Source organism: Symphalangus syndactylus, chromosome X, assembly GCF_028878055.3.
Source record: "Symphalangus syndactylus isolate Jambi chromosome X, NHGRI_mSymSyn1-v2.1_pri, whole genome shotgun sequence".
Lineage (NCBI taxonomy): Eukaryota > Metazoa > Chordata > Mammalia > Primates > Hylobatidae > Symphalangus > Symphalangus syndactylus.
The window spans coordinates 105,465,941-105,491,564 of NC_072447.2; the positions used below are offsets into that span (position 1 = coordinate 105,465,941).

General features: G+C 43.3%; 1 protein-coding gene across 8 annotated transcripts in view; it reads right to left on the minus strand.

Annotated features, from left to right (window-relative positions):
* TRMT2B (tRNA methyltransferase 2 homolog B) overlaps positions 1 to 25,624 on the minus strand; it is an 87,887-nt gene that overhangs the window by 39,839 nt on the left and 22,424 nt on the right. For 3 of the 8 annotated variants that reach the window (XM_055269409.2, XM_055269411.2, XM_063635089.1), the window contains 7 exons: positions 19,063 to 19,209; positions 17,576 to 17,670; positions 16,709 to 16,923; positions 16,093 to 16,194; positions 14,893 to 15,012; positions 14,580 to 14,679; positions 5,460 to 6,827 (listed from right to left, as the gene is read on the minus strand). In XM_055269409.2, coding sequence (XP_055125384.1) covers positions 6,701 to 6,827; positions 14,580 to 14,679; positions 14,893 to 15,012; positions 16,093 to 16,194; positions 16,709 to 16,923; positions 17,576 to 17,670; positions 19,063 to 19,209 — 906 coding nt within the window. In that variant the 3' untranslated portion in view covers positions 5,460 to 6,700. Of the gene's footprint in view, positions 1 to 5,459; positions 6,828 to 7,885; positions 7,934 to 14,579; positions 14,680 to 14,892; positions 15,013 to 16,092; positions 16,195 to 16,708; positions 16,924 to 17,575; positions 17,671 to 19,062; positions 19,210 to 25,624 lie in introns of those variants that run through there. The other 5 variants (XR_010119712.1, XR_010119714.1, XR_010119713.1 and 2 more) reach the window with 4 other exon arrangements.

The window sequence follows — 25,624 nt, forward strand, 5'->3', positions numbered from 1 at the left end:
GTGATCCACCTGCCTCAGCCTCCCAGAGTGCTGGGATTACAGGCATGAGCCACTGCACCCAGCCAACATCCCACAGATTTCTTATTAATTACAAAGAGGAAAATTACATGGAGAGTTCTGAGGGCCATCAACCTAACCATCACCTTTACTACAAGTGAGCAACTGAAATAATGTACCTCCTAATGGGATGCAACATGAAGTACATACCATCACTTTAAGTTTTTGGGTGTTGTTTTGTTTTTGAGATAGGATCTTGCTGTGTCACCCAGGCTGGAGTGCAGTGGCACCATCACGGCTCACTGCAGCCTCAACCTCCTGGGCTCAAGCAATCCTCCCACCTCAGCCTCCTAAGTACCTGGGACTACAGACATGCACCACTACGTCCAGCTAATTGTTAAATTTTGGATTTTTTTGAGACAGGGTCTTGCTCTGTCATGCAGGCTGAAATACAGTGGTAAAACCATGGCTCACTGCAGCCTTCACCTCCGAGGCTCAAGCAATCCTTCTGCCTCAGCCTCCAAAAGTAGCTGGAACTACATGTGTGCACCATTGTGCCTGGGTAATTTTTTTATTTTTTGTGGAGATAGGGTTTTGCCATATTGCCCAAGTTGGAGAAAAAGATTTTAAAACTTTCCTTCATGACACTGTTTTTGGAAAAAAAAAAACCCCCAAAAAAAAACGTTTAAAACTGATATAAAACCCTATCACACAGAAAAAAAAAAACCATATTTTGGTTCTCAAGATTTGGTTCTCTATGTTACCCAGGCTGGGTCTGGTCTTGAACTCCTGGGCTTAAGTGATCCTCCTGCCTCCACCTGAGCCACTGCCCACAGACCACTTAAGTATTCTTGTCAAAAATGTGTTTTTGTTTTTGTTTTTTTTTGAGATGGAGTTTTGCTCGTGTTGCCCAGGCTACAGTGCAATGGCACAATCTCAGCTCACTGCAATCTCCGCCTCCCGGGTTCAAGCAATTCTCCTGCCTCAGCCTCCCAAGTAGCTGGGATCATAGGCATGCGCCACCACGCCCAGCTAATTTTGTATTTTTAGTAGAGATAGGGTTTCTCCATGTTGGTCAAGCTGGTCTCAAACTCCCCATCTCAGGTGATCTGCCCACCTCGGCCTCCCAAAGTGCTGGGATTACAGACGTGAGCCACCGTGCCTGGCCATCAAAAATATTTTAATGTGAGTCTAATCAAGCCACTAGACCTGACTTCAAGTTTACAAGAAATTTAGGTCAAGAAAAAGTTAAACATGAACACACGTAAACAAAACATCCTGGTTTACCCAGGACTGACGGGTTTCTCAGGATGTAAGATCAGTGTTCAAACTAGGAGAGTCCTAGGCAAACCAGGACAGTTGGTTACCTTAAAATCAGACAAATCCATAATGTGGAACAGACCTGGTTTCTAAAAAGTCAGTGCCTTGGGTAAAAAGAAAAAGTGAGGAGATCATTCTAGATTAAGAGAGACTAAAGAGGCCATACACGGAGGCTCATGCCTGTGATCCCAGCACTCTGGGAGGCACTCCAGCCTGGGCTGTGACAGAGCGAGACCATCTCCCAAAAAAAAGAGATACTAAAGAGACACAGGCAAAACCACCAAATGTAACATGTGAATTGGCCATAAAAAACATTTTGGGGACAGTTGGGGAAATTGAATATAAAGCAGTGCTACCCTGCCAGTCACAGATGTAAATGAACAATGTCGCTAAGTCAGTACACTGTGTAATTCAGCTGCGGTACTCCAGCACTCTGGGAGGCCGAGGCGGGCAGATCACTTGAGGTCAGTAGTTCAAGACCAGCCTGGCTAACATGGTGAAACCCCATCTCTACTAAAATACAAAAAAAATTAGCCAGGCATGATGGCACATGCCTATAATCCCAGCTAAGTGGGAGGCTGAGGCACGAGAACTGCTTGAGCCCAGGAAGCAGAGGTTGCAGTGAGCCAAGATTGCATCACTGCACTCCAGCCTGGGTGACAGAGCAAGATTCCCACTCAAAAAAAAAAAAAAAAAAAAAGAAAGAAAAGAAAAAAAGAAAAAGAATGTGGGCCAGGTGTGGTGGCTCACGCCTGTAATCCCAGCACTCTGGGAGGCCGAGGTGGGTGGATTACCTGAGGTCAGGAGTTCAAAACCAGCCTGGCCAACATGGTGAAACCCCGTCTCTACTAAAAATACAAAAATCAGCCGGGTGTGGTAGCACGCACCTGTAATCCCAGCTTCTCAGGAGGCTGAGGCAGGAGAAATGACTGAACCTAGGAGGCGGAGAGGCGGAGGTTGCAGTGAGCCGAGATCGTGCTGCTGCACTCTAGCCTGGGTGACAGAGTGAGACACCATGTCAAAAAAAAAAAAAAAAAAAAAAGAAAAAGAATGTGGTACTATGATATACACTTTGGTATAAACTCCTTATCTCTTTGTGAAACATCAGGCAGTCTCCAGACCACACCTCAAGAAGCACTGAACTACATTAGATGACATTAGTGAAGATTAGTGAGGTACTGCTAATTTTCTTAGTTGAACTCATAATATTATGGTTATGTAGAAAAATGTCCTTATGCTTAGAAGATAGATGTATAAGGTATACATGTATCTGTATACCTTATACAGACAGATGAGGTATCTAAAGATGAAGAGTTGGCCGGGCGCAGTGGCTCATGCCTGTAATCCCAGCACTTTGGGAGGCTAAGGTGGGAGGATTGCTTGAGCCCAGGAGTTTGAGACCAGCCTTAGCAAGATGGTGAGATCTTATCACTACAAAAAAATTAAAAAATAGCCAGGCATGGTAGCAAACACGTGTAGTCCCAGCTACTTGGGAGGCTGAGATAGGAGGATCCCTTGAGTCCAGGAGTTCAAGGTGGCAGTGAGCCATGATGGCGCTACTGCACTATAGCCTGAGTAACAAAGCAAGACCCTGTCTTAAAAAAAAAAAAATTATGACTCACTGAAGACTCAGATGATTTTTAGCATTTTTAAAGCAATAAAGCACATTTTAACTAAGGTACATACACTGGTTTTTTAGATGTAATGATATTGCACACTTAATAGACTATAGTATAAGCAATGTCTATATGCACTGGGAAACCATAAAATTCATGTCACTTGCTTTATTGAGATATTCACTTTGCTGTGGCAATCTGGAACCAAACCCGCAATATCTCTGAGGACATAACTATAAACAAGTAACAAAATTATGAGGAAGTTGATTTTCCATAGCCAATCCTATATTTATTCACTAAATATTCCTTGAAGGAGGAATATTTAAGTTAAAAACAGAAAGGTAAATAGAGTTAAGCCAGAAGAGGTAGGGAAAAGAATATTCCAAGCTAAGGAAACAGAATGTAAATAGGACCAGAATGGAAGAACTTTCTCCTTTTCAGGGAAAGGAATCCAATATATCTAGGGAAACGGAGTTCTTCAGATTATGAAGTGGCTTTTGAGCTTCATCAATAATGTTGGACTTTATTTTAAAAGCAATAGGAAGTTGGCTGGGTGCAGTGGCTCATGCCTGTAATCCCAGCACTTTGGGAGGCCAAGGTGGGTGGATCATTTGAGGTCAGCAGTTCAAGACTAGCCTGGTCAACAAGATGAAACCCTGCCTCTACTAAAAATACAAAAAAAAAAAAAATGAGCCAGGCATGATGGCACACACCTGTTATTCCAGCTACTTGGGAGGCTGAGGCACGAGAATCTCTTGAACCCAGGAGGCGGAGGTTGCAGTGAGCTGAGATTGCACCACTGCACTCCAGCCTGGGTGACAGAGTGAGACCCTGTCTCAAAATTACTAACAAAATAAAATAAAAGCAACAGGAAGCCAATGACAGATTTTAAGTAATGGAGAAACATGAGATTTGCATTTTTTCTTAAGAGATAGGGTCTTGCTATATTGTCCAGGCTGGTCTTGAACTCCTGGGTTCAAGCAATCCTCCAGCCTCAGCCTCCCCACTAGCTGGTATTTCAGGTGTGTGCCATGGTGCTAGAATGAACTGGGGCAAGAGTGAATACAAGCAGCAACAGTTGTGAAGATGACTATTGCAGCAATAACCTGGAGAGAGATGATGGAAGCCTGCAGGGATGGCGACTTTGTGAAAAATTGGATGAGGCCAATAGTACAGGAGAAGGACTCAAAAATCATTCCCAGACTCTGGCTTGGGTGACGGACTAAATTGTTATATTCATTAAGACTGAGAATAGAGGAGGAAGAACATGTTTAGGGGAAAGATGGAAAGCATTCAACATTAGATATATTGAGTTTGAAGAATCTAGAAGATATCCAAGAGGAAGTTATCTTATAGGTAGTTGGATACAGGAATGAAAAGGAACTGTTTTCTGGCTTAAGTGATTGATATAGATGGTATTGCCATTTGCTGATATAGGGAATAAATGGAAAAAAATTGCTTTTTTGAAAATTTCAGTTATAAAAATAATATAACCCATCACATAAAATTTAAAAATAAGGAAATGAAAAGATTTATGCAACTACCATAAACCAACACTTTCGGAGGCCGAGGCAGGTGGATCACCTGAGGTCAAGAGTTCGAAACCAGTCTGGCCAACGTGGTGAAACCCCGTCTCTACTAAAAATACAAAAATTAGCTGGGCATGGTGGCGGGCGCCTGTAATCCCAGCTACTCAGGAGGCTGAGGCAGGGGAATCGCTTGAACCGGGAGGCGGAGGTTGCAGTGAGCTGAGATCATGCCACTGTACTCCATCCTGCATGACAGTGAGGCTCCATCTCAAAAAATTAAAATAAAATAAATCTTTCTGGCTGCTCCTCCTTGGGCTAGATAATTCTTATAGATAGCAAGGGTTCAGCTGGAAGATTTCTTTGATAAATAAACTAACCAATTCAGAGCTATATTCCCTCTATCTGGCATGGACACCCCAATAGACAACATTCCAGTGTCCTAATCACCCCATGGCCAGGTACCAGACAACTAGGGAGCACCCCATACCTTATTCAAAGTAGCCAATCCTAAACTGTTCACTCTGCCCTGCATTGCCTTTCCCAAGGAAACTCAAGTAACAGCAGTGGCCTAAACCTTCCCCTCTTCTGTCTTCTGCCTCCTGCCCACCCTGGTGTCTTTCCCATGTAGCCCTATGTGGCATAATATGTCTCCTTTCTCTAGGACCTGTGAGCTATTTAATAGACTTTGTTTTCCTGAGCCTCTCCTGTGTCTCCTCTTGTGGCTATACCTGACCCACCATCTAAAAAAAGAATAGAAAACATTATATAGTAGCTTTAACAGCCATATTTTTCTAAGAAGGAGGCTTCTCTAGAATGTTTGATTGAGAAGAATTAAAAATACCAGTTAACCTGATATTACTTTGTGAATCAGACAACGCTTACTAAGTTACACATCCTTAGGCCTTTAGATTATCAAAACATAATCTAAATTGTTGGGCAAGTACCCAAGAACAACTCCAGAGTTGATGAAATCATGGACTAGAGAATGTTAAATATAGTCAGTTTTCAATATCCAGTTTATCATGTTATATTAGATTTTGGAGCTTTTTGCCTCCACACTACACAGCACAATTGTAGGTATTCAGTCTCTCTGAAAATCTCCTTTCCCTTAGGGTCTCTCCAATAACCAATTCTTCCTCCACAGGTGAGAGTTAATTGGTGCTATTGCTCCTAGGGATAACTACATTTTCTTTTCTTTTCTTTTTTTTTTTTTTGAGATGGTGTCTCGCTCTGTCACCCAGGCTGGAGTGCAGTGGCACAATTTCAGCTCACTGCAACCTCCACCTCCCAGGTTCAAGCAATTATCCTGCCTCAGCCTCCCGAGTAGCTGGGATTACAGGTGCCCACCACCAGGGAAAACTACATTTTCAAGGGGCATTCGAGATGCCTTAAAACCAAGAAAATCCAAAAGAATTAATCTCATCTGATGATTACTCAGTCACCCTGTATTCACTTCATGGCTTACTCTGCTTTTAAAAAACCTCGACTTTTCTGGTTTTAATCCTTAACTACCTCATGAATCCAGAAGTCTTAGAAATATCTAAAAATTGTAGCATCTCTGAGCAAATGCACAGGCTCCAGTCAATGTAAAATTATTACCAGCTGCTTAAAAAAGGTCATTTGTCCACACCATAAGCAGAAACAGATGGAGGAGACAAGACTATAAACTAGAACCAAGGCTGACAGCAATAGGAAGAAACAGTCCAGATCCAGGAGTGGGGAGTGGTCAAACCCAAGCAAACGGGCATGATTGAAAGGGAATCTGAAAACTAAGGTTAAGTCGGCCTCGGTGGGGTGCGGTGGCTCACGCCTATAATCCCAGCACTTTGGGAGGTCGAGGCGGGTGGATCACTTGATGTCAGGAGCTTGAGACCAGCCTGGCCAACATGGTGAAACCCTGTCTCTACTAAAAATACAAAAATTAGCCGGGCATGGTGGCACACACCTGTAATCCCAGCTATTGGGGAAGCTGAGGCACGAGAATCACTTGAACCCGGGAGGCGGAGGTTGCAGTGAACCGAGATCATGCCACGACACTCCAGCCTGGGCAAGAGTGAGACTCTATCTCAAAAAAAAATCTGCCTCAGACCAGAGGCCTAATACATTCTTCCTATTCACAAACCAAAGGTTGGTTTCCACTGTAATGCTCCCAGGGTCTGCAATGTAGCAATATGCCAAACCTGAAAGTTTCTGAAACTTCAGCCTTAACAAATAGCCTGCAGTCTTCTAGGAGGCTGCTTATCGAGTAAAGAGGAGCACCAGCTCACAATGTGGGGTGTGGGGGAACAAATCCACAGGTACAGCTTGCTGCAGGACAAAGGGCTCGCCTAAGAGCTTCTTAGCAGGGTCTGGAGGACAGCACAGCCTGTAGAAACAGAACATAGCATCAGTTCCCAGGAATAAAAGGAAGAACCCACAGGAATACAATTGCCTAAAATAGAGGCCCTTCCACTGTGTTCCTACAGGCCCCCTGTGTTTCTCTTATACAGCATTTATCTTATTTAATATAACTGTTTTTCTTCACCATCTTCCTTACTGAATTATAATCTTTTTAAGTGTAGAAATGAAGTAAGCACTGCTTAATATTCATCTCTGGGTTCCCAGTATGTGGCACGGAATAAGGGTTCAATACATATTTGGTAAATGGAGCTGAAGGGCCTGTATGTTTATAAGGCCTTAAGATACATAACCACCAAACTGTTCTAAAAAGGGTTGTACCAATTTACATCCCAACCAGCAAAGTAGAAGAGTATTTGTTTGCCTGGGTAATATTCAATACAGTCATGGATCACTTAACGATGGGGGTACATTCTGAAAATTGCATTGTTAGGCAATTTCTCCATTGTGTGAACATAATAGAGCATACTTACAAATACCTAGATGACAGAGCCTACTACACATCTAGGCTATATGCTATAGCCTATTTCTCAGCTACAAATCTGTACAGCATGTTACTGTACTGAATACTATAGACAACTGTAACACAGTGGTAAGTATTTATATATCTAAACATTAAAAAGTACTGTGAAAATATAGTAGAAAAACTGGTCAACCTGGACAGCATAGTGAGACCCCATCTCTACAAAATTCTAATTTTAATTTTTAACTGATTTTAAAATTAGTTGGGTGTGGTAGTACATGCCTGTACTTCCAGCTACTCTGGGGGCTGAGGCCAGAGGATCACTTGAAACCAGGAGTTCAATACCAGCCTGGGCAGCATAGCGAGACTCTGTTGTTACCAAAAAATAAAAAATAAATAAAATAAGGTCCGGGCATGGTGGCTCATGCCTGAAATCCCAGCACTTTGGGAGGCTGAGGTGAGAGGATTGCTTGAGATCAGGAGTTCGAGACCAGACGGGGCCACATGACAAAACCCTGTCTCTACAAAAAACACAAAAACTAGCCGGGCATGATGGCTCGCACCTGTAGTGCCAGCTACTCAGGAGGCTGAGGCAGGAGGATGTCTTGAGCCTAGGAGATAGAGGTTGTAGTGAGCTGAGATCACACCACTGTACTCTAGCCTGGGACAGGATCATCAATATCACTGTTTTGCACCTCCAAATCTTGTCCCACTAGAAGGTCTTCAGGGGCAATAACATACATGGAGCTGTCATCTCCTATGAGAACAATGCCTTCTTCTGGAATACCTCCTGAAGGATCTGCCTGAGGCTGTTTTACAGTTAACTTTTAAAACATAAGTAGAAGGAGTATCTGCTAAAATAATAAAAGTATAGTATAGAAAGTATATAAACCAGTAACACAGTCATTTTATTATCCACTATTATGTACTATAGATAACTATATGTACTTAATTTTATAAGTGGTGATGCTGGTGTAAACAAACCTACTGACAGCACAGTAAGTTTGTTTACACCAGCATGACCACAAACATGTAAGTAACCCATGTGCTGAAATGTTACAACAGCTATGATGTCACTAGGCCATAGGAATTTTTCAGCTCCATTATAATTTTTTTTTTTTTTTGAGACGGAGTCTCGCTCTATCACCCAGGCTGGAGTGTAGTGGCACAGTCTTGTCTCACTGCAACCTCCGCCTCCCGGATTCAAGCGACTTTCCTGCCTCAGTCTCCCAAATAGCTGGGATTACAGGCACATGCCACCACCACACCCGGCTAATTTTTCTATTTTAGTAGAGACGGGGTTTCACCACGTTGGTCAGGCTGGTCTCAGACTCCTGACCTCAAGTGATCCACCCGCCTCAGCCTCCCGAAGTGCTGGGATTACAGGCGTGAGCCACCACGCCCGGTCAGCTCCATTATAACCTTATGGCACCAACATCATATATTCAGTCCATTGTTGACTGAAATGTTATTATGCGACACAAGACTGTAGTTTAAATAGCATTATCCCATTATAATCAAATACATGACAAAAATATTCACTATCACATCTACAATGGAACATTTTCTTATCCAATATAATAAGCAAAAGGAAAAAATGAGTATTAGAAGGAGAGGGACAGAATTATTTTTACATGGTGATCATACGGTCAGCTACCACAACAATGTGAGAATCAACTAAAAAATGAATAAATCTAATAATAGAGTAAGGTAGCTGTATACCAGATTGGCAATAACTAATTAGAAAATGTCATGAAGGCTGGGTGCAGTGGCTCACACCTGTAATCCTAATACTTTGGGAGGCCAAGGCGGGTGGATCACCTGAGGTCAGGAGTTCAAGACCAGCCTGGCCAACATGGTGAACCCCTGTCTGTACTAAAAATACAAAAATTGGCTGGGCATGGTGGTGCATACCTGTAATACCAGCTACCCAGGAGACTGAGGCAGGAGAATCGCTTGAACCTGGGAAGTGGAGGCTGTAGTAAGCCGAGACCATGCCACTGCATGGTCTCCAGCAAGATGAGACTCCGTCTCAAAAAAAAAAAAAGAAAAGAAAAAAAAGAAAATGTCATGAAAAGATCCCATTCATAATAAAAAGCTGGCCAGGCACAATGGCTCACGCCTATAAGCCCAACACTTTGGGAGGCTGAGGTGGGAGGATAGCTTGAGCCCCAGAGTTTAAGACCAGTTGGAATAACATAGTAAGACCCTGACTCCACAAAATTGTAAAAATTAGCCTGGTGTGGTGACTCACGCCTATAGTCCCAGCTACTTAGGAGGCTGAGGTGGAAGGATTGCTTGAGCCCAGGAGGTCGAGGCTGCAGGGAACTGTGATTGCACCACTGTACTCCAGCCTGGGCAACAGAGCAAGACTCCATCCCCCCCCAAAAAAAGCATCATGTAGAATAGTGCTTATAGTATACTTCTACTTGTTTGATAAGAAAGGAGAGCTACTATGTACACACGTATGTGTGCACACACATGCACTCATGCTTGTAGTGTCACAGAATATCTCTGGTAGTCCACACAAGAAACTGCTCAGAGTGGTAACATCTGAAAGACTAGGGGTCAGGAGTAAGAAACTCATTTTTACCCTATATTCTTTGTATTATTTGAATTTTCTCTCTCTCTCTCTTTTTTTTTTTTTTTTTACTGTTTTAGAGATGGAGTCTCACTCTATTACCAAGGCTGGAGTGCAGTGGCACAATCATAGCTCACTGCAGCCTTGAACTACTAGACTCAAGTGATCTTCCCAACTCACCTTCCTGAGTAGCTGGGATTACAAGCATGAGCCACTGTGTCTGGTTTATTTGAATTTTTTCTACCATATGCACATACTGACTTTTTTTTTTTAATTGAAACAGGATTTCCCTCTATTGCCCAGGCTGGAGTGAAGTTGAGTGATCACAGCTCACTGCATGCAGCCTTGACGCCCCCCCAGGCTCAAGCGATCCACCCATCTCAGCCTCCCAAGTAGCTGGGACTATAGGCACGTTACCACGCCCAGCTAATTTTTGTATTTTTACTAGAGACAGGGTTTCACCATGTTGCCCAGGCTGTTCTCAAACTGGGCTCAAGAAATCTGCCCGCCTCAGCCTCCTAAAGTGCTGGGATTACAGGTGTGAGCCACTGCGCCCAGCCAAATTGTACACTTTAAGTGGGTGAAGTACGCAGGGGCAGTGATACATGCCTATAGTCCCAGCTACTAGGAGGTTGACACGGGAGGACTGCTTGATCCTAAGGGTTCAAGACCAGCCTGAGCAACACAGCAAAACCTCATCTCTTCAGAAAAAAAAAGTTGAATTGTATGATATATGAGTTGTATCTCAATAAAGCTATTATTTTAAAAAAAATACCTTAGAGATCTCTTATTATCAGAACATAGAGAACATCTGCATTTTTTATAGCGGTGTAGTGTTTCATTGAATGGATGTGGCACAGTTGATTTAACCAGTTCCCCACTAATGGACTTTGGGAGTATTTCAACTTTTCCTGTTAAATATTGCAATGAGTAACTTTGTAGATATGTCATTTTATGTGTGTGAGAGTATCTACAGGATAAAACCTCAGGAATGGAATTACCATGTGAAAGGGTATATATACATTTGTAATTTTAATCTGTATCACTAAATTTCCCTCCATAGGGATAGTACCAATTTACATAGGGTTAGTACTCAATTTACACAACTCATTTTTTTAGAATTATTTTCCCATATTATTGCCAATAGTGCATTATCAAGCTTTTGTACTTTTGCCAATCTGAGGTATAAAAAGAAGTACCTCAGGGTACTTTTAATTTGCATTTCTATCATTATAAGAGAGACAGCATCCTCTCATATTTTGTAAATACCTTTATAATATTGCCTTTTCATATCCTCGGTTCATTTTTCTATTGGCTGCTAGAGTACAGTGGTGCAGTCTCGGCTTACCAATTTCCAGGAGTTTCTTAGATTAAGGAAAAAAGTCTTTGTGACGTCAACTGCAAATTATTTTCCAGTTTGTATGCTGTCTCCTGTCTTTGCTTACAGTGCTTTTCATCATGCATAAATTAATGATTTTTTTTCAATAGTCTTATTGAGATAATTTGCATACCATGCCGGGCACAGTGGCTCACGCCTGTAATCCCAACACTTTGGGAGGCCAAGGCAGGCAGATCATCTGAGGTCAGGAGTTTGAGACCAGCCTGGCCAACATGGTGAAACCCTGTCTCTACTAAAAACACAAAAATTAGCCAGGCGTGGTGGCAGGTGCCTGTAATCCCAGCTACATGGGAGGCTGAGGCAGGAGAATTGCTTGAACCAGGGAGGTGGAGGTTGCAGTGAGCCAACATCATGCCACTGCACTCCAACCTGGGTGACGGAGTGAGATTCAGTCTCAAAAAAACAAAAAACAAAAAAACAATTCACACGCCATACAGCTCACCCATTTATACAGTTCACTGGTTTTTAGTATATTCACAGAGTTATGCATCTATCACTACAATCAATTTCAGAACATTTCATTAGCTGAAGAAGATTCAAACACCCGTTAGCAATCACGCCCCATTTAATCTCCAAAGCCCCACCCCCAGACCAAGGCAACTACCTACTTTCTGTGTCTACAGATTTGCCTATTCTAGATAGTTCCTATAAATGGAATGATACAATATGTGGCCTTTTGTGTCTGGCTTCTGAATACCAGTCCCTTATGAATGATTTGCAAATAGTTTCTCCTATTCTGTGGCTTGTCTTTCATCTTTCTCAATGGTATTTGTAGCACAAAACATCTTTTTAAATTTTGATTTTTTTTTTTTTTAGACAGGGTCTCACTCTGTCACCCAGGCTGGAGTACAGTGGCGTGATTTCAGTTTACTGTAGCCTTGACCTCCTGGATTCAAGCGATTCTCATGCCAAGTAGCTGGGATTACAGGCATGCTCTACTATGACCAGCTAATTTTCGTGGTTTTTTTTTTTTTTTTTTGAGATGGAGTTTCACTCTTGTTGCCCAGGCTGGAGTGCAATGGCGCAGTCTCAGCTCACTGCAACCTCCACCTCCCAGGTTCAAGCAGTTCTCCTGCCTCAGCCTCCCGAGCAGCTGGGATTACTCAGGTGATCCGCCCACTACCTCCTCCCAAAGTGCTGGGATTACAGGCCTGAGCCACTGTGCCCAGAAATATTTTCTTTTAATTTTAAAAAATTTCTTCCTATCAGGCTGGGCACGGTGGCTCACGCCTATAATCCCAGCACTTTGGGAGGCCGAGGTGGGCGGGTCATGAGGTCAAAAGTTCAAGACCAGCCTGGCCAACATGCTGAAACCCTGTCTCTACTAAGAATACAAAAATTAGCCAGGCATGTGGCACGTGCCTGTAATTCCAGCTACTCGGGAGGCTGAGGTAGGAGAATTGCTTGAACTCGGGAGGCGGAGGTTGCAGTGAGCCATGATCACACCACTGCACTCCAGCTTGGGCAACAGAGCAAGACTCCATCTCAGGAAAAAAAAAAATTTCTTCCTATCTGTAGTTATGCTCTCTTTCTCATTTAAGACTATATTTTTGTGTTTTGCCCCTTAATATTGTTGATTAGGCTTATTTATTTAATTTTTTTTCTTCCAATAACACCTTCTTGCTTTCTCATCAAATCTACAGGTTTTTTTTGTTTTGTAAGTTGTTAATTTATGGATTTTTAAAATATTATTGAGTTCTTCCTTCAGTTTCCTTTGGGTTTATTGTTCTTTTTCTAGTTCATGACTTGAAAGCTCAAATCTTAGTTTTTTATACATTGACATATAATGACTACATAATTTTTAATTCTCATTTGTTTCATTCAAATATATAATCTGTACTTTATACCTGTCTATGTTGTTTCAATGCTACAAATAAATGATATTATTTATAGTAAAAAGTGAGAGAAAAAAAGATTACAAAATATAAAGATTTCAAAAATCAAAATAGCTGACCAGGGTCAGAACTAGAGTGAAGTGAAAGGCACTTGCATTGGGTGCAAAATTTAATAGGGTGCCAAAAAACTCAGTAATTGAATGTTTTGATGCAATATTTTAGAATATCAAATTGGAAAACTGCAGCCTACAGGCTAGCCACTTGCTTTTATAAGGTTTTACTGGAACCAAAGCCAGAATTCAGATAAGGCAGTGAGGCGGGGTTCAACAAGTACAAGGGCAGATCCCACCTTTCCCACCTTTTTAAATAAATGTAATATTTTGTTCATCATGAATTATTTTGGATTAATTTTGATATTTGAAAATATTGGGCCAGACATGGTGGCTCACGCCTGTAATCTCAGCACTTTGGGAGGCCAAGGCAGGAGGATCACTTGAGCACAGGAGCTCAAGACCAGCCTGGGCAACATAGTGAGACTTCGTCTCTATAAAAAAATCAAAAAATTTAGCCAGGCACTTTGGTAGGCCGACGCAGGAGGATCACCTGCACCCAGGAGTTTGAGACAAGCCTAGGCAACATAGTGAGACCTTGTCTCTACAAAAAAAATTAAAAATTAGCCAGGTGTGGTAGTGTGCACCTGTAGTCTCAGCTACTTGGGAGGCTGAGGCAGGAAGATCTCACGAGCCCCAGGAGGTCAAGACTTCAGTGAGCCGTGATTGTGCCACTGTGCTCAACCTGGGTGACAGAGTGAGACTCTGTCTCAAAAGAAAAGAAAATATTGCATTAAAAATTTAGCCATTAAAAAAAGCCATAGTGGAATAGAAACAAACAAACAAAAAATATCTTGATTGCTGAGATTTTTAACACGTTTTTTTTTTTTTTTGAGACAGAGTCTCTGTCGCCCAGGCTGGAGTACAATGGCGTGATCTTGGCTCACTGCAACCTCTGCCTCCTGGGTTCAAGCGATTCTCCTGTCTCAACCTCCCGAGTAGCTGGGATTACAGGCACACACCACCATGCCCAGCTAATTTTCTGTATTTTTTTAGTAGACATGGGGTTTCACTGTGTTCCCCAGGGTGGTCTTGAACTCCTGAGCTCAGGCAATCCACCCACCTCGGCCTCCCAAAGTGCTAGGATTACTGGCGTCAGCCACCGCACCCGGCTGACACGTTCTTAAATTTTGCACCCAAACTAAGTACCTGACTTGCCTCATCCCTGACCCAGCCCTGTAATTGAGTCTTAAAGGTGGTAATTTTTTTGTTTCAGTTTCTTTACACTTCTCATGACTTGAAAGCTCAAATCACTTTCCAATTGTGTGTACAATAAGCATGAATGACTTTGATAATCAGAATAAAAAATTTTAAACAGAAGTCAAGACTTACTCAATGACATTCCTAGTGGATTCACCATGGAGCTTGCAGGAAACAAAAACTAGCGTGCGGATGGCCCTGAAGTTTCGAATGGCTTGAATCACCTTGTAATCTGAAGGAGGAAACACCTTGCTATTAGTATAATTAACTACCATGGTCTCTGTTATCACAAACTTCCAACTGACCAGAACTCAGGATTGATTAGAAATAGAGGGGAAACAGGTTCAGAGCCGGCCCACTGGGAGCACCCATAGCATGGTGTGGAAAAGAAGAACCAAAGTTGGTGGACAATACTGGGAACATCAAAATAGCTGTTCATTCTTACGCAGTCCGGCACGGGCTGGGTTCACCACAGCAACAATTGACTGTCCATCTTCCTTTGACTTTAGCAGCCCTGGCAAAATCTTCTCTGCTTGACCAGTGTGAAATTCAGAGTTGGTGATGCCTATGGAAAACAGGCCCACAGGACATAACTCAAGCCCAGCAGTAGGGGAAAGCTTCAGCTTCACAGAAATGCACGGGAGCCAAGGGCTCTGCCATCTTCCCTTTGGATCTAGCATCACTCCAAGTAAAAAGGAAAGAAGTGCTTTTGGACAGACCCTCTTCATTTTTTCCAAAGTACTTTCCCTTGGAATATCTCAGTAAGCCTTTCAGCTTGAGCAACTAGTGTTTACACTTTTTTTTTTTTTTCTCCTGCCACGGAGTCTCGCTCTGTCGCCCAGACCGGAATGCAGTGGCGTGATCTCGGCACACTGCAACCTCCACCTCCCGGGTTCAAGCAATTCTCTGCCTCAGCCTCCCGAGTAGCTTGGATTACAGGCGCCTGCCACCACGACCAGCTAATTTTGTATTTTTAGTAGAGACGGGGTTTTACCATCTTGGCCAGGCTGATCTTGAACTCCTGACCTCGTGATCCACCCGCCTCAGCCTCCCAAAGTGCTGGAATTACAGGCATGAGCCACCATGCCCGGCTATTTTACAACTTTACAACTCACATAGCATGCAAGGACCCATACTAAGATGAGAACCTTGACTTTTGCTCAAGTGCTCTTCCTACTATATCAGACATTTTCACCAAATGCCTCAGGAGTTTTCTGTAGGTGAAGTAGTGAGGGCAAGATGATCTATTTTCTATATTGCAGTTTGACAGAAGACTGTGTTTGAAGAAAAGGTTTTGTTGCTGAAAATATAGGTTGAAACCTATTGTATTATGCTATAAGGCCTTGTGAGTCTAATGCCAAGGAGATTCTTCTTCTATTCTGTCCAGTTTTGCAACTTTTCTTCCTATCGGCTAGACATATACCTTCCCTTAGGCTCCTCTTCTGGATAGGAAAAAAGTTAGATATTGGTACCTATTCCAGAAAACCATGAGGATCTATTTCAGAAAACCATTCTGACCACTCCAGAATTCCGTCCCTTCCTCCCTGTGGGTCAGGGATACAGTAGTTGCCTTTTCCCACACAACTTTCCATAGCACAGAAACAACTGCATCCCTTAATTTCTACACAGACTGTAAGCTGTGTACCATTGAAGGCTGCAGTCCATCTTGCATCCTCCACTGCCTGCTCCACCAATTCAATCCCAAGGACCCGAGATGTATGCTGAGCCAGAGAGAGGCCAATCACACCTGAAGAAGTAAAAGAGAATAAGAAGAAGGCATTTTAGGGTTTGGGTGTGGTAGTTTGTTTGTCTTTTGTTTTGTTTAGTTTTTTGTTTGTTTGTTTGTTTTAAACAGGGTCTCACTCTGTAGCCTAGGCTGGAGTGCAATGGCACAATCACAGTTCACTGCAGCCTCAACCTCCTGGGCTAAAGCAATCCTCCTGTCTCAGCCCCCTGAGTAGCTAAGACTACAGGTTCACACCACTATGCCCAGCTAATTTTTAAATTTTTTGTAGAGACAGGGTCTCACTATGTTGCCCAGGCTAGTCTCCAACTCCTGGGCTCAACCAATCCTCCTGTCTTGCCTCACAAAGTGTTGGGATAACAGGCATGAGCAACCACACTTGGCTGCAGTTTTAGGGTTTTAGACCAACAAGGTTATGCCTGCACCACTACCACTACCTCTCCCCGACCACCTCCGCAAGCTACAAGGGCCTTGGGAGCTGAGCAGCATGCAGATTCTGCCCTGGGCTTCCACTTGCCAGTTCCACAGCAGATGTCAAGAAGGATGGTGTCAGAGTTCACTCCAGTCAGCTCCCCCACAGTCCGATACAGCATCTCTGCACCAGCAGTGTTAATCTGGAAAAAGGCATCTGGAGAGATGCGGATCTTCAAGCTCAGAAGTTCTTCAAAGATGTAGGGTTCCCCAAACAGAAGCTGATAGGGAGACTGCTGATGGCTGCAACGTGTCATGGTACTGGAAAGGAATAAAAGAAGAAAGCATCTTGAGCTGCGAGTGGTGGCTCATGCCTGTAATCCCAGCACTTTGGGAGGCTGAGGTGGGCGGATCTCCTAAGGTCAGGAGTTCGAGACCAGCCTGGCCAACATGGTGAAACTCTGTCTCTACCGAAAATACAAAAATTAGCCAGGTGTGGTGGCACATGCCTGTAATCCAAGCTACTCAGGAGGCTGAGGTAGGAGAGTCACTTGAACTCGGGAGGCAGAGGTTGCAGTGAGCCAAGATTATGCTACTGCCCTCCAGCCTGGGTAACAGAGCGAGACTCGGTCTCAAAAAAAAAAAAAAAGAAAAGAAAAAAAAAGCATCTTGAAATGGCATACCATCACATCCCTAGTGGTTGGGTAGACAGGGAGGCCCCAGCATCTCAGCTAGGAGACACAGTCCTTGCCATGGCCCTGAGAGCTCTGCAAGGGTTTCCCCCTCAGGGGATGAAATACCATGTGGACACTCTCACATCTACATTCCGGCCTGTGTTCCCAGACCCAGCTGGTGTACAAGGACCAGAACCATTTAGCCAATATCCTCCACCATCAATCAGCAACCCTGCATCAGCAATCCATAAACCAAGAGTCTGGCAAGCCATCAGCCTATTTGGCTGTCCCAGGTTTACCTTTCCTGGAAGTAAAGTGAGGTCAAGTCACAGGCTGCTCCAGGACCTCTGATGAAAAATTCCTTTACAATCTCCTTCTGAACATGGAGCTCCTCCTGCCCAGACCACAAAATTAGCAGTTAAGCAAAGACTCATCTCTGACAAATTTTCTCTCTAAGCTCTATAGTAATCAGCCCTGCAGTAGTCAGACACGAAGACATTTCACAAATCTTATTATAAATAACACTTAACATAAAGCAGGTCAGACACGATGGTTCATGCCTATAATCCCAGCACTCTGAGAGGCTGAGGTAGGAGGACTGCTTGAGCCCAGGAGTGTAAGACAAGCCTAGGCAACATAGCAAGATCCTGTCTCTACAAGAAATCAAAAAGGCCGGGAGCGGTGGTTCACACCTGTAATCCCAGCATTTTGGGAGGCCAAGGCAGGCAGATCAGTTGAGGTCAGGAGTTCGAGACCAGCCTGGCCAACATGGTGAAACGTCATCTCTACTAAAAATAAAAAATTAGCCGGGTGTGCTGGCGCGTGCCTGTAATCCCAGCTACTTGGGAGGCTGAGTCAGGAGAATTGCTTGAACCCAGCAGGCAGAGGTTGCAGTGAACTGAGATCATGCCACTGCACTCCAGCCTGGGTGAAGGAGCGAGACTCTATCTCAAAAAAAAAAAAAAATTAGCCAGGTGCGGTGACGTATGCCTGTAGTCCCAGTTACTTGAGAGGCTGAGGTGGGAAGATTGCTTGAGCCCAGCAGTTTGAGGCTACAGTGAGCTTTGATTGCACCATTGCACTCCAATCTGGGCAACAGCGAGACACTGTCTCAAAATATAAAAAATAAAATTCTTACATAACTACAGAGAGCCTAAGTATTAGCTTGATACCAGGATATATTGCAATAAACCATGTAGGAACAATAGGGTTAAAAACACCAGGCATCAAAGGACCTGGGTTCAAATCCTAGCTTTGCTATTTACTGATTCTTTAACCTTGGGTATTTCTATGCCTCCATTTCCTCAGGTGTAAAATGAGGGTGACAATATCTTTCCTCCTGCCTACTTTACAAGTTTGTTGAGATGATCACATAAGAATACGAATGTTTTAACACAGGTATGTTTGAAAGCACCAAGTGCATGACAAATGTAAAGTACTATTTGGGTTATGAAATTCTGACACTGCAGTTTCTATTGAATTGGCATTTGGATTTGGAAGAGCAACTACTACCATGGGCAAAGTTCTTGTGAAATTACTTGGGAGTTCTCACGTGATAATTAACTTGGCAGCCTAGCCACAGTCTCTGTGGTTTGATTATGCGAGCAGTATGGTTAAATAGTATCCTTGCCATCTTCTCCTCATCCCTAACCCCTCTCCCCAATTGACACAAATATTCTGTGGATGTCCTGTTTCTGCTATATGCCCTGAAACTTCCAAAAAACCAGTTACAGTTATAGTTAGTAGTAGTAAAAGTTAAGGTTGCTTAACATCTTGTGAGGCTCACCTGACTTAATTTCTGGGGATGGAAAATGATGATAGCCATTGTGTGCCCTTGGCTATTGGTGCGGACTGTGAGCTCACGCCAGTATCCACCTTCATGAAATACAAGGCAGGGCTCCAATGGAGACTGTCGAAGGAATACTTCATAGTACTAGGAAGAGAACCGAATTATTACACAAGCAAAACTAGCAAGTTTCACAGCTGTTTACTCATGCTAGGTGATTGTTTGTGGTTACATTGTGTCCCCCAAAAATTCCTACGTTGAAGCCTTAACCACCAGTACTCAAAATGTGTCTATATTTTGAGACAGGGTCTTTAAAGAGGTGATTTAGTTAAAATGAGGTAGTGAAGGCAGGCCTTAATCCAATCTCACCGATGTCCTTTTTTTTTTTTGAGCCAGAGTCTCACTCTGTCACCTAGGCTGGAGTGCAGTGGCACTGTCTCGGCTCACTGCAACCTCCGCCACCTGGGTTCAAGCAATTCTCCTGCCTCAGCCTGCTGAGTAGCTGGGATCACAGACGCCCACCACCAAGCCTGGCTAATTTTTGTATTTTTAGTAGACATGAGGTTTCACCATGTTGGCCAGGCTGGTCACGAACTCTTGACTTCAGGTGATCCTCCTGCCTCGGTCTCCTAAAGTGCTGGGATTACAGCCGTGAGCCACCGCACCATGCCTGCTGTCCTTATAAGAGAAAATGTGGACACACAGAGACACCAAGGTTGGGTGCACAAAGAAAAAGACCATGTGTGGACACAGCAAGAAGGTGTCTATGCAAGCGGAGGAGGAAGGTCTCAGCAGAAACCAAATCAGTGGAGACTCTGATCTTAAGACTTCTAGCTTCCAGACAAGGAGGAAATAAACTTCTGTTAAGCCACTCAGTCTGCCCTATTTTGTAATGGCAGCCCTTGCAGACAAATACAGTGGTATAAGAAACATGATTGACTGGGCACAGTGGCTCAAACCTGTAATCCTAGCACTTTGGGAGGCCAACGTGGGAGGATTGCTTATGTCCAGGAGTTCAAGACCACCTGGGCAACATGGCCTGTCTACAAAAAATAAAAAAATTAGGCCGGGTGCAGTGGCTCAAGCCTATATTCCCAGCACTTTGGGAGGCCAAGGCAGGTGGATCACTTTGAGGTCAGGAGTTCGAGACCAGCTGGGCCAACATGGCAAAACCCCGTCTCTACTAAAAATACCAAATTTAGCCAGGCGTCAGGGCAGGCGCCTGTAATCTCAGCTGCTTGGGAGGCTGAGGCAGGAGAATTGCTTGAACCCAGGAGGCAGATTGTGGTGAGCCGAGATCACACCACTGCACTCCAGCCTGGGCAACAGAGTAAGACTCCATCTCAAAAAACAGCAACAACAACAACAAAATTAGCCAGGCATGGTGACACATGCCTGTAGCCCCAGCTACTCGGGAAGCTGGGGTGGGAGGATCGCCTGAGCCCAGGTGGTCAAGGCTGCAGTGAGCTGAGATCTTACCACTGCACTCCAACCTGGGCAACCTCTGTCTCAGAAAAAAAAAAAAAAAAAAAGAATCATGATCCCTGCCCTGTGACTTTATAGAGGATGCTATCAATTATATTCTGAACTGTAAGCTCCATGAAGCTAGAGTTGTTTCCTTAGTCTGACATATGTGTTCAATAAATATTATTGAAAAATTGTATGAATGACTGAACAGGAAAGGTATTCTTATTTAGAACTTCGGTTTATTTATGGAAAATAATCTTCCCTTTCTGTGAATTCCTAATGTATTACTAAGCTGCTATGATTCCACTCTTACTTTTAATGTCCTGATATAAGCACATCATTTCTATATTTTTTCATATAACCTGGTACCAACTATATTATGGCTTAGTCAGATCCTCCATTTCCTCCTGGTATATACAAGTCAAATGGAATCCTGATTTAGTTGTTGTGATCTCAAAAATCCTTAAAGCCAATTGCTGCCATAACAGGAAACACCATCTGATTTACTAGGTCCTTTTGTTCTCCTAATGCATGTGTTCTGGGTTTGTTCTCAAACAAACCACAAATTATGTAGTAAAGGGGGGAATTATACAAAAAAACAGTGCTACCTGAGAGGTAAGATCAATTAAGGTTGTACTTGATCACTTTTGCTATAATTTCATATAAGATGTCCTTGATTTTTACTCAACATAGTTTTCAAATTTTAAGGTTGGTGATTTAAAGAAAGCCTAGTTCCACTGGGCATGATGCCTCCCGCCTGTAATTCCAGCACTTTGAGAGGCCGAGGTGGGCAGATCATTTGAGGTCAGGGGTTCAAGACCAGCCTGACCAACATGGCAAAACCCTGTCTCTACTAAAAATACAAAATTTAGCCAGACATGGTGGCGGGCACCTGTAATCCCAGCTACTTGGGAGGCTGAGGTGGAAGAATCGCTTGAACCTGGAGGTTGTAGTAAGCTGAGATTGTGCCACTGCACTCCAGCCAAGGCGAGAGTGAGACTCCATCAAAAGAGAAAAAAGAAAGAAAGGGGAAGAAAGGGAGGGAGGGAAAGAAAGAGAGACAGAGAGAGAGAGAAGGACGGAAGGGAGGGAGGAAGGAAGGGAAGGAGGGAGGAAGGAAGGAAGGAAGGAAGGAAGGAAAGAAAGAGAGAGGAAGGAAGAAAGAAATTCTGACTATTTCAACTGTTGTTTCCTGGCTGGTTAGAAAGAAATGCTTTTTGGAAGCAAGATTCAAATATCATATAAAGCCTGGTGCAGTGTCTCTCGCCTATAATCCCAGCATTCTGGGAGGCCAAGGCAGGTGGGTGGATCACTTGAGGTCAGGAGTTTGAGACCAGCCCGGGCAACATGGTAAAACTCCATCTCTACTAAAAGTACAAAAATTAGCCAGGCGTGGTGGCACACACCTGTAATCTCAGCTACTTAGGAGGCTGAGCAGGAGAATTGCTGGAACCCAGGAGGCAGAAGTTGCAGTGAGCCGAGATCACACCACAGCACTCCAGCCTGGGTGACAGAGCAAAACTCCGTCTCAAAAAAAAAAAAAAAAAAGCCATATAGGCTCTGGAAGGATGGTAATTGAAAAACTGAGCTTGACCTAAAAGATAATGGGTAAATATGAAATGCAGCTTCTCCACTGTATGACCTAGGGTCTTGGTTTCTTCACTGTGAGGTAGAAACTGAAACTCCTATTCTTATACAAGAATGCTTAAGTAAGTATTAAGATTAAAGGGAACTTCTGGTTAAAATAACAGAATATTCCACCTAAAATAACAGAATATTCCACCTAAAAATCCTACTAAATGAAAATCCTACTAAAATGAAACAAAGGAATTAAAAAGGCATAAGCTTATTTAGGTTTATTGTTTCCAACAATTCTCCCTTCTCTCTCCTGCACCATCATTGCCTTCGCTCAGTACTGGATCATTCCCATCAATATACTATCAGATTGCTTTTACTCTCTCATTTTAAGCAGAATAAAAAAAGAATCTTCTTGACCCTATATTCCCCAACTCTGCTCCTCTTTGTCATAAAACTAATCACAAGAACTGAACCTGTTCACTGCCTCCCATTCTTCTCCTTCTACTCACCCACCTGAATCAGGTCACCACTACTCCACGAAAACAGTTCACATTAAGGTCACCCCCGACCTCCTTGTTATGAAGTCCAATGGTCCACTCTAAGTCCTCACTTCCTTGACCTATCGGCAATCATTGGGCACAGGTGATAAGCCACTCCTTCTCTGTTTACTTTCTTCCTCTGGCTCCCAGGGAAACCTTACTCCTGTTTCTTTCTTTTTTTTTTCTCTTTTTCTTTTTTCTGAGATGGAGTCTCACTCTGTTGCCAGGTTGGAGTGCAGTGGCGCGATCTCGGCTCACTGCAACCTCCGCCTCCCAGGTTCAAGCGATTCTCCTGCCTCAGCCTTCTGAGTAGCTGGGACTACAGGCGCACGCCAACAAGCCCGGCTAATTTTTGCATTTTTTTTTTTTTTTTTTAGTAGAGACAGGGTTTAACCATATTGGTCAGGCTGGTCTTGATCTCCTGACCTTGTGATCCGCCCACCTTGGCCTCCCAAAGTGCTGGGATTACAGGCGTGAGCCATGGACTCCTGTTTCTTACAACCTCACTGACTGTTCCTTCAGTCTCCTTTACTGGTTCTTCCTCTTCTTCCAAACCTCTTAAAATGAGAGTGCCCCAGGGATTGGTCCCTGTTCCTCTTCACTTTTCTATCTACGCTCACTCCCTTGGTGATCTCTTGCCAGCCTCATAATTTTAAATGACATCTACATGCTAACAACTCCTGGATTTCTCTCTCTTGAACCCCAGTCTAATATATCCAACTACTTAACATATCCAGTCAGATGTTTAATAGGCACCTCAAATACAACATGACCAAAACTGAACTACTCATCTCCTCCAACCCAAATCTGCTCTACCAGTCTTTCCAGTCTCAGTTGACAGTAACTTCATCCTTCCACTTGCTCTACACAACACACCTAGGGCCATTTTTTTTATATTAAGGTATAATTGAGATATAAAATTTGCACTTGTTTTTATGCAAGTGCAATTTTGATGAGCCTGGACATATACATATACCTGGGATACCAACCCCCACCAGCCAAGGTACTAAACACATTCATTACCTCCAAAAAATGTCCTTGTTGGAGCCATTTTTTACTTCTTGCTCTTTTTTTTTTTTTTTTTTTTTTGAGACACAGTGTCGCTCTGGTCACCCAGGCTGGAGTGCAATGGTGTCTAGGCTCACTGCAACCTCCGCCTCCTGGATTCAAGCGATTCTCCTGCCTCAGCCTCCCCAGTAGCTGGGATTACAGGTGCCCACCACCACATCCGGCTAATTTTTTTATTTTTAGTAGCGATGGGGTTTCACTATGTTGGCCAGGCTAGTCTCAAACTCCTGACCTCAGGTGATCTGCCCACCTCAGCCTCCCAAAGTGCTGGAATTACAGGCATGAGCCACTGCACCCAGCCACTTCTCTCTGTCTCTTACACCTCTCATTCAATCCATCAGGAAATCCTGTTGTTCTACCCTCAATGTATATCCATCTCCACTGTTACCACTGATCGATCTACATCATCTCTCACCTGGATTACTGCTGCACAGCTTCTCTCAATTGGTCTCCCTGCTTCTATCCAACCACACCCCCACCAATAATCCATTCTCAACACAACAACCAGAGTGATCATTAAATCATATCATGACATTCCTCCCTCACCCCATCAAAACCTCTGCTGGTTCCCCATTTCATTCAGAATGATGTGGTTTGGCTCTATGTCCCCACCCAAATCTTATCTCAAATTGTAATCCCCACATGTTGGGGGAGTGGCCTGGTGGGAGGTGATTGAGTTATGGCGGTGGACTTCCCCTTGCTGTTCTGGTGATGGAGTTCTCACAGGATATAGTTGTTTTGTTAAGTGTGTGGCACTTCCCCCTTCTTCTCTCTCTTTCCTGCTTCACCACAGTAAAATGTGCTTGCTTCCCCCTCCACCATGATAGTGTGTCCTGAGGCTTCCCGGGCATGTGGAACTGTGAGTCAATTAAACCTCTTTTCTTCATAAATTACCCAGTCTCAGGAAGTTCTTTATAGCAATGTGAGAACAGCCTAATACACAGAATAAAAGCCAAAGTCACTACCATTAACTCTCACCTCATCTCCTACTATTCTTCCTCTCATTTGCCTGGGTCTACTGTCAGTTCCTCCAAAAAGCCAGCCACACTCTCATCTTGAGGTCTTTGCAATAGCTCTTTCTTTTGCCTAAAATGTTTTTCCCTCAGACCTTTGCATGGCTGACACCCTCACTTCCTTTAAGTCCTTATTCCAGGGTTTCTCAACATCAGCACTACTGACATTTGGGGGCAGAAAATGCTTTATTGTAGGGGGCTGATCCATGCACTGTAGGATCTTTCATTTCATTTCATTTTCATTCATTTCTGCTCAGAAAGAACAGAGCAAGATTCTTTCTCATAAATAAATAATAATTAAAAATAAAATAAAATAAAATTAAATTAAATTAAATTACAACCCATACTTCCTCCAGCCCCCAAAACTTCTTATCCTCCTTACTCTATTTTTTCCCATGGCACTTATCACCTTTCAACATATCACATGATTTACTTATTTTTAAAAAAATCTGTCTCCCTCACAACTAAAGTTTAAATTACACAAGGGAAGGGAACTTATTCTCTTCATTACTGTATCCTAAGCATCTAGAATAGTGCCTTGAACTTACAGGGGTGCAAAAGTACTTGTTGAATAAATAAATGAAAGAACAAAGATAATGGGAGAGAAGACAACAGAAAAGCAAACTCAGTAAAATCTCAGAAGATGGACAGCAGAGTGAAGTGACAAGTGACTTGGCAAGGTGAAGGAAGCCACATCTGGAGTGACCACAGAGGGGGACCTGATAAGTCAAAAGGCTTATCTGCTCTACACAATCCTGGTAAGGCTCACACCTAAAGGTGCAAAATACTGCAGGAAGCTGAGACGCATGACTAAACTCAGGGTCTGGCTAAAAAGTCTAGATGCAAAACTGGCAAATGTCAGCCAGGTGCAGTGACTCACACCTGTAATCCCATCAC